Source organism: Gossypium hirsutum, chromosome A06 (assembly GCF_007990345.1).
Source record: "Gossypium hirsutum isolate 1008001.06 chromosome A06, Gossypium_hirsutum_v2.1, whole genome shotgun sequence".
Lineage (NCBI taxonomy): Eukaryota > Viridiplantae > Streptophyta > Magnoliopsida > Malvales > Malvaceae > Gossypium > Gossypium hirsutum.
This window is the reverse complement of record NC_053429.1, coordinates 71,802,652-71,812,182: the sequence shown is the minus strand read 5'-3', so window position 1 is coordinate 71,812,182 and position 9,531 is coordinate 71,802,652. Positions and strand designations below refer to the sequence as shown.

The window sequence follows — 9,531 nt, the reverse complement described above, 5'->3', positions numbered from 1 at the left end:
TGGACGGCAAGGGCATGAAATCAGCAAGAAAATAAGGAGGATTAAGGGAAAAATTGGAAAATTGCAAAATTTACTTAATAAAGCTAGGACTAAAGTGGAATTATCTAAATTTCTCTTTATTTTTCTGCATTCTCATCAGCAAAAATGCCATGGAAGAGTTCCCTTAAGCTGGTTTTTCATATTTTTACTTCAAGTAAGTTCAATTCTTGATTATTTCTTAAAATGTTTGTGTTTTATGACTTTTACAACTAGGTCCACTTGTTGAATTCATTAGTTTTTGATTCTATGAAAGAAATTGAAAGTTTCTATGAATATTTGCTGGAATTATATGATGATTTGGTATGGAATTAGAGCTTTAAATTGTTTATATCCTGATTTTATTGAAAGAATTGAATAGAAAGTGAATGTTTGGGACCTAATTGTAAAAGAGTTTGAAGTTAGAGTTTTATGTGGAAATTCTAAATTTCAATAGTTATGAAATAACTTATAATGTCTAGTAAAAATATTAATTGAGAAAATTATCTTAATTGAGGGGTTAATTGAGCAAGGACTGGATTGTATGAATTGTGAAATTTGGGGCAAAATGGAAATCAACATTTTGCACTAAAACTGGTTTGGACAGCAGCAGTAGTCTAACTTTGAAAAATCACCAAAAATTGTAGAAATGGAATTAGAGGATGAATAAAATATGACTCGTGTATAAATTGATCACATGCCTGATTATAATGATAAGTGTTGGATTAGAAATGATATAATGTTTTATTTGGAATATTTATTATGAAATTATGATTATCGTTATAATACAAAAATTTTATATGACTAAATTTTAGTGATTATTTGTTAATTTTATGAATTTCATGATGTGTTATTTCATATGTATTGATGATAAAATCGTGAATAATGTAAAAGCATGAAAATTGAATAAATAATCAAATTGAGCATTTCAGTTCAGTGACAAGATGAATTGAAGGAAAAGACCATGGTTGGACCATGGCAACAAGTGATAAGTGATAGCTTCGGCTACACTTATCTGATCAAAGACAAGTGAAAGTGACAAGTGATAGCTTCGGCTACACTTATCTGATCAAGGACAAATGACAAGTGAAAAGTGGTAGCTTCGGCTACCTGATCAGTGAAAAGTGGTAGCTTCGGCTACCTGATCAGCGAAAAGTGGTAGCTCCGGCTACCTGATCAGTGAAAAATGGTAGCTCCAGCTACCTGATCAGTGAATAGTGGTAGCTTCGACTACAAGTAACAAGTGATTTCCGTATAAGACCATATTTGGGATATGGCATCGGTGTGTTTTATGCTACTGTATAAGACCATATTTGGGATATGGCATCGGTGTGTTTTATGCTACTGTATAAGACCATATCTGGGATATGGCATCAGTGAGATATGTGATTCATGTAAGACCATAGCTGGGCTATGGCATCGATATGTAATATGTGATTACGTGTAAGACCATAGCTGGGCTATGAAATCGATATATGAATATGTGTAAGACCATAGCTGGGCTATGGCATCATTATGTGAAGATGTGTAAGACCATAGTTGAACTATGGCATCGAGAAAACGAAGTACTCAATTCCGTAAGACGTTCACTAATTTGACAAAGTTTGGTAAGTGTTACATGAAATTATGTGATATAAGGAAGTACGAGTTGATAAGATATGAGTATAGAACTTGGTTGATAAATGAATTCATTTGTGATTATATAATTGTTCATCTTGAATGTATTGTCCATATGTATTGATAATTCAAATGTTTTAGTGAATAAAGTTCCGACATAGAATAAATTGAACACGAGACAAATAATTATGAAATTGAACTCGAAATTTATGAAAATGACGTTTATTGATATATGGAGACATGAGACATTGATATATGAATATGGAAAATGTATGATAAATGTGTTTATTCATAATTATGGAATTATATACCTCATGTGTACTATTTGCATAAAGATGATATTTCAGATACTTTGGTTATTTAAGCTTAAATATGAAATAGTATGAAATCAAGATAAGTTGTCATGAAAATATATTTAGATTACAGAGATATGGCTGATATATGTTGTATGATTACATAACGTGAAATTGTGTATATATATGAGAAATTTAATGAGAATTGAGCCCATACACGTTTCTTGTTATTTATATGAAGTGTACGACTGACAAGGGTGATGAAATTATAAACAGAGAGTTACACGGGTTGAAAACACGGGCGTGTGACTCTCCAAAGTGTGAAAATTTTCTAAGTGTTGCAAAAGTTTCATATGTTTACGGTTTGGTCCCGAACCACCCTGAATGTATGTTTTGGGCCCCGTAGGCCCATATAAGGGACGTTAAACATATGTATGAAAGTTTTTAATTTAGAAGAAATTTTATGGTCGATTTTTACATGATTGATCATTTTAAGTTCGGTAATGCCCCGTACCCTATTCTAGGCCAGGAATATGGGTAGGGGGTGTTACAGCATCCTTTGATAGAGATTGCCACAAAGGCTTCCTTTTTAACAGAGATCGCCATAAAAGCTTTCTTTTTAACATAGATCACTACAAAGGCTTTCTTTTTAACAGAGATAAACAAAAAGGCTTTCTTTTTTACAGAGATTGCCACAAATGTTTTCTAACGAAAATTGCCACAAAGGCACTTCTTTAGGTTGCACCACAAAGACGTCTCCTTACAGATTACCACAAAGGTATTCCTTATCAGAGATTTGCCACAAAGGCTTGCTTATATGGAAGTTGGTGTCTTTGACGATATGGATTTGCTTAAACTCACAGTCGTAAGGTTTGCCCCTCATCGATGGTACTCACCTAACTGTCCTTTACATATTCTATATGATGTCATAGCCCAGTCATGGTTTTACACGATATGGTCTTCAGAGTGTCATGGACTTTTCCTTTTAGAGATTCGTGTTTTTAGTCCTAACAAACCCCTTTAGACGAATCCAGAGACAAACATAGACACTTCATGCAGACTCATACTTAATAGGCTTATTCCTTTTAGACTTCATCATAATAGATGCATTCATGCTTACAGATGCAATGCACTTCATATCAGACTTGTTCAAACTGTGACTAACTCATGATAGACATGTTCATGCTTTCAGACATTTATGCATGCATACTATTCCTTTCCTTATCAAAGTCATAGACTCATGCTTTAGTAGTTTTAGTTTCATGCTTTACTCACTTAGCATAAAAATATCTAGACTACAACATAAATGTAAGAGTCAGTCTTAGAGACTCACCTGTTAACCTTAATAGCAGCCTAGGGCTCCTACTTCACACAACCACTTATGGACTCTTGAAGGCCACTAATTGTAAAACATAAGAATACTGTCAAAACTTTATTCATATAACTCTTATTTACATCCAGAACCTAAACAAACTCTATGCATGGCCTTACTTCTTCATCTTTCTATTTACACTCAAGCAAGCTCACTTTCACAAGAAAAATTCATATGAGTCCAGAACACTTACCCTAGGTGAACAAACAACCCTATACTTGAACTTCAATTTGTAATTTTACTGTAGCAGAAAAATCCCCTGATCAACAACTATAGGAATGTAACAATCATGCTCTTTTAAATAGAAGGAAGAGGAAATCTTTTCTTCCTTCAGAAGTTTTCTTAGCAAAAATTCATGTTTTTCATTGTGACGTTTGACACGTGTGACTCAACTTTCAAATTTTCCCTCATTGGTGGCTTACAACTGTGAAGAAATGTTTATAAGAATCCAAAATCTTTTCACATTTTCAATTTGACCTATTGTTCATTCCAAACTATATTGCTACTGTATAACCTATACATTAACTAAACCAACTGGGCGTTCCTTAATCTTTGTGACATCCCCAACTACTTATGAACCCTTAACATATTTTGCCAATCTCTTCTTCTATTCATACACATACTTTACAGAGGACATTTCTTGCTTTTAAAATCCCATTATTGCTTATGCACCCTATTAGCGTGTCGAAACATCAATTGGGCAGGAAGATCGCGCCAACCAAATTTCCTTTGTCCTACACTCCCAGACTCAAGACTTCGCCAAGTATGGGTGTTACAACCTAGGTTGGTCTTATGGCTTAATGTCTATTTTAATATTTGTAGCATATTTAGGTATTTTCACCTATAATCTTTAGAGTGATGAATTTTGATGCTTGATTAGTAAAAAAAATGATGCATTATTATAAGTGTTTAATTATGCATTCTAATTTTGCTATGTTGTGATGCACTGAATGATATGTTTGATTGATGATCAAATAAGTTAATATGTGTTTTAAGTTTGGGTAAGTTTAGGTGTTTTTTTATGAAGTTTTGGAAGCATTGAAATGTGCATTTTAGGCCATTGAATCATTTAGTCTTGAGACAGTAAAAACGTGTCTTAAGACCTCAATAACAAAATTTACCATTTGGTGCAACACATTGAGTATGGTCTCAAAACTTACTAAGTAACTTTTGAGACAATCTCATTTACGTCTCGAGACAAAGTGGTCTTTGTCCTGAGACATGGGCACATCAAGCTAAAAAAGACTTGCCCTATTTTAGGTCTCAAGACATCTTGTCTCAAGATAGCTAAACATTGAAACTAAATTAGGAAAACAATGGAAGAACGTCTCGAGACTAGTCTCAAGACAAGGAGGCTTTAGTCTCAAGGCAGTGACCCTAATGTCTCGAGACACTTCAACATTGAATAAAAAATCAATTTTATCATGTCTTAAGACATGAAAACCTTGCATCGAGACCACTAGTAGAATTCAGAAAAATGAGTTTGGGTTCGAATCCTAACATTGTTTTTAAACCTCTTACAACATCTAAAAATTTTAAACATGTTCCATTAACATTCATTGATTATATTCATATGTTTCAACTGAGCTTACATGTTATTTTATTTATTTTAATAGAATGATATTGAGCTAGTCTGAGTTGCTCCGACAATGTAATATGTGTTATGAATTTGAATCTAGCGATCGGGTCAGGTATGGGGTGTCACAATATCCATTAGTTTCATTATTTCTGTTAAGTTTCTTACTATAAATAACATAACGACTCAATTTCAAAGAAATTTTTTAAACTTCTGTTGTACTTAACATAACTATTTTAATTGATTTTTCCAACAAATTTTGAATCTCTATTGTTGTATCGCTTTAGCTTCTTTTGGATATTTTCTCTTAGTGGTTAAATCTCCTCTAAAATTCTAGCTTAAATACTAGTTTTTAAGCTCATAAACATCGAGATAAGGTGAATTGATTATTCAAATGAGAAATTTAAAATTTAAAATTTAAATCTTGACACAATAGTTTGTAGTGGCTCAACCTCAATTATCTACCTCCACTATCTTAGCTTTCTTCAACTAAGCCCCAATTCACTAATTAGTATATTTCAAAGAAATTGTATAATCTTTACAACTCATTATCTTTTACTTAGGGCAAGATAGAACCTTTTTCCTAGTTTTTGTAAATTAACTAAAAAAAAATCTTCCCCTTTTACAAAGGTTAAAAAGATGTAAAAAGAATAAGAAGCTCTCTGAGGCAGGTGTTTACAAAATTAAGCTCTCTAAAAATACAAATAAACACTTGAAAGAATGAAAAATAAACTCAATAAGGGTTTATGTACAAAATATAAGCATGGAATGAAAAATAAACTCAATAAAGGTTTATGTACAAAATATAAGCATGGAAAGAATAAAGATAAGAATGATAGAAATTAAACTCTTGAACTATGAATGTTGATCTCTAGCTTCTCTTAAGTGTTTTGAGGCCTTATTTATACCCTCTCTTTGTTTAGTAGTTGTTGAGGGAGTTTTTAGTTGGTGGAAGCATTAAATTTGCGCATTTAAGACATTCTGCAAGCAGTATTGACGATACCTCATGTAAAAATAGTTGTTAGAAATGTTTAGGCATCGATAGCTTGAGAACAAGTATTGATGCCTTGCTCCTCTAGTTTGTGCTTTTGGCTATTGGCTTCATTTTGTATATCGATGTCAAAGGTCGAGTATTGATATCTTGGGTCAGGTATTGGTACCTTAAATAGGTTACCAATATTTTACCCTTCTAGAAAGTGTTTTTAGCTATTGTCTTGTAATCTATCAATATTTCAAGCTTGGGTATCAATACTTGGGACAAATATTGATACCTCAATGCATGATATCAATACTTAGGGTCCATTTGTTTGGCTGAAAATGGTTTCCGAAAAATAATTTCTGAAAAATGACTTACTTTTCTGAAAAAGTTGATATTTTCTAGTGTTTGGATAAATCTGTGTAAAATATTTTCTGTTGTTTGGCAGATTTCCTGAAAATGTTTTACAAAAATTGTTTTAAATTAAACAAACATACATTCGAGAATTTATTAATTTTTCATTGTTTAATTGAGCTTATTTTATATCTATTAAATTTATATTTTATATTATTTTTACATATATTGCAATGATTTATATAAATCTTCATTTTTCATACAACAATACTCAAAATCTTGGAATCACAATATCATATTTGTAACATTTGCAGTAACTAACTCTACACATCAAAACATCTCCACTTTTAAACTTCCTATCCTAGTAAATTATTAATTACCAATGGAGTAACATATTCCTAGGAACACAACAAGCTGATAATAATCGAGCTAATTCATAAAAGACTATATTATCCATTATTTTCCTTCATACATTCTACGATTTTCCTGCTTGGCAAAGGCACCATGAAAAGTTTCATTTTTATTTCAATTTTCATAGGTAAAACCATACCAAAACACAAAGAGTAGAACATAAATAAACACTAGTGGAGTGACAAAGGATTTGATATCAAGTCTTCAGTTGACATTAGTCTTAAGTTTGATTTTTGAATTAATGTCTTATCCCTTTCCCCTTATAAACCTTCAACAATTAACTCTGTCAATTGAGTGACCCGTTTAAAAGGAAGGGATAGATATGGCCAGAATTACATTTTGAGAATAATAGGAGATTTCTTAGTGGCCTTTGGTGTTGGAACCTATCAAGAGAAATAAAGACAGAATGTAAGAAAAATGTTTGAATAGTGGAATCAAATCATAGCAAGGATTAGCAAACTTGATCAAGTATAAGTAATCTCATCATCCTTCAAGGAACAAATATAAGTGATAGATAGACAGTAGTTTTGGTAGTTAAGTGCAATCTTTTAGAATTACATCTTTTCACTCATTACCAACCTATGCCCATGAGCTGAAACTAATTACCATTGTGCAAAAGTATTAGGTTCCATTCGATGTCCAAAATTCAAAGCAAGGCAAATGCTTTTGAAAATTAAATAAAAATATATATAGCATAATAAGGAATACTATGGAACTAAAATATGAACAGATAAGTTTTATATAAGCACATCCAACTTTCCAACACAAATGCTTCAAGTATCTGAGTGAATGCTTAGAAATATCATGATAGCAAGGTGTGCAAATGCATGAAGTAAAGTAGGATAGCAAATGCTAATAAAAATACAACCCTCTCTATTTGTCTACTCAAGGATTTTAAGGACACTAGTTATCAATGTCACTGCATTTTTAAGTACATTCCGAATGAACTCAAAATCAAATAAGCCCGATATGGCCATTAACTTTTTCATCTAAAAAGAGTAGCAGAAATGGCATTAACAATAAATAGACAACAAATATGAAAACAAACATTTCTTTTAGGACAAAGGAGCTACAGTTAAAAGCCTAAAAGATATCTTATAATCAGTCCTTGAATATGAAAATCAACAAAGGTAATACAAATACCCTTTAAATTGTAGTGCAATATTGGTTGTCCTGTCTTTCAGGGAATTTAATTTTGTTTCAAAATTTATAACCCGATTTAAAGATTGCATTGAATGGTATCATTATTGGATAAATTCACCATTAGGAGTTGTACAGGGCAAATGTTTGAAATTAACAGTAACTTCATACAATTAGAGACCCATTCAGATCATCACCATTACAAAGAAAGAAGATAATAAAGGTAAAAAAAAACTAACATAATTTCAGCATAAATAAAAAATAAAGATTTGACATTTTGCCTTTTACCGGAGAATAGCATGAAAATATTCATTTCCACAATCCTAATCCCAGAAAATAGAATTGAAGACAAATAAAAAATATCCAAAATATATATTTTTAAAAAAGAAAAAAAAATCCAAATGTTACCTCTTTGGTGGCCAACTCAGAAGCATAAGGAAGGACGAAATTGACAGTGGGTTTGGAAGAAATGGAGGAAGGAGTGGGAGGGCGAGGTTGCATGAAAGATGGAGGAGTTTTAGGAGGGTCGATATTGGGGATCACTTTAGTCCACGCCTCCGTGAACGTGGCATCCGCAGAGGGGGCCGCTAGCAGATCAGTGGAGAAGGGTCTAGCCCTTGCTGCCAAAAAGGGTCGACGGGCCACTAGCCTTGATGCTCGGCACAACATTCTGGGCAGGGGTTGGTGTGATCACTCGGTTATCGCAGAGTCGGAGATAGCGACTGAGAAAAGGGGTCGTTCAGTTTCTTTCTTCACTCTTTTTTGTTTTGGGACTTTGTATTTGTGAAACCGCTGCTGGCTGACGACAAGTAGTAGATTAGTATGGCAAGGATGGGGGAGGGGGAAGGGGAAAGGGAAGAGGCTTCAGGTTTGGAAAATGTCTTACCAAAATAAAATCTGTAAGACATTTTACTAAAATAAACTTTCATTTTCCCGTGTTTTGTAAATGGTTTTACGGTGGGAAATTATTTTCACCCAAACAAATATTGGAAAAGGCTGAAAAACTTTTCCGTAAAAGCTTTTACAAGCAAACAAATGCATCCTTAGCCTTAAAAAGATCGTATAACTTTAAAACAATTTTGAAGGGTCTTGGGGCTACTAAAAAACATTTTGATGGCATTTTGTAAACTTTGTTTTTGAGTTTTTATAATATTTGAAAATATTTTAAAAAGTTTCTTTCAAAATTGATTAAGAGATTAAGAAATCTAATTTAATTCTTAATATTTTTTTATCAAAATACTTTAGAAAAATAAAGCTAATAATCTCAAATCAACTCGAATTTGAAAGTGAAAGTCAATCAAGTTCAAAACAGATTTCATATCACTAATTTTGAATTGATATTGAGCTTGATTTTCTACCAACTTGAACTTGGTTTGATTCACTTACAAATTAAAAAAAATCAAACACGAAGATTTATAACATCAATTAAGGTAGTTAAAATCATAATATGGGTATAGTATTTTTCTTGTGCTATATACTTGTATCGTGTGTTTTAATATATCATTTCAAATTTATTAGCATTTTTAAATATTTTTATATGGTGTAACCTAATTTCTTGTTTCTTAATGACAAAGTATGTATGCATGAGAATATATTTTAATTACATATATAAAAATATGTTTATATGCAAATATAAATTTTAAATTAGATTTATAACTTAAATTAGTTATTTTATTTTAATTTTAAATGTATTTATAAAAGTAAAAAAATAAAAATAAAAAATAAATCTATTTAAAATATCAAAATGTCATACCAACCAATATGGGTTTCATATGCA

At 31.8% G+C, this 9,531-nt stretch overlaps 1 protein-coding gene across 1 annotated transcript; it reads right to left on the bottom strand.

Annotated features, from left to right (window-relative positions):
- Positions 1-6,708: 6,708 nt before the first annotated feature.
- Positions 6,709-8,770, bottom strand: LOC107929819 (ATP synthase subunit delta', mitochondrial). Its single transcript, XM_016861331.2, has 2 exons — positions 8,163-8,770; positions 6,709-6,997 (listed from the first exon to the last, which is right to left on the bottom strand). The coding sequence occupies exons 1-2, from the start codon at positions 8,421-8,423 to the stop codon at positions 6,947-6,949; spliced, it is 312 nt and encodes a 103-aa protein (XP_016716820.1). The 5' UTR covers positions 8,424-8,770; the 3' UTR covers positions 6,709-6,946.
- Between the last annotated feature and the right edge of the window lie 761 nt (positions 8,771-9,531).

Excerpts from the sequence above, each read along its gene's own strand:
- LOC107929819 (XM_016861331.2), bottom strand. The coding sequence starts at position 8,423 with ATGTTGTGCCGAGCATCAAGGCTAGTGGCCCGTCGACCCTTTTTGGCA. Across the intron at positions 6,998-8,162 it reads CTGAGTTGGCCACCAAAGAG|GTTCCAACACCAAAGGCCAC; the intron begins GTAACATTTGGA and ends TTCTCTTGATAG.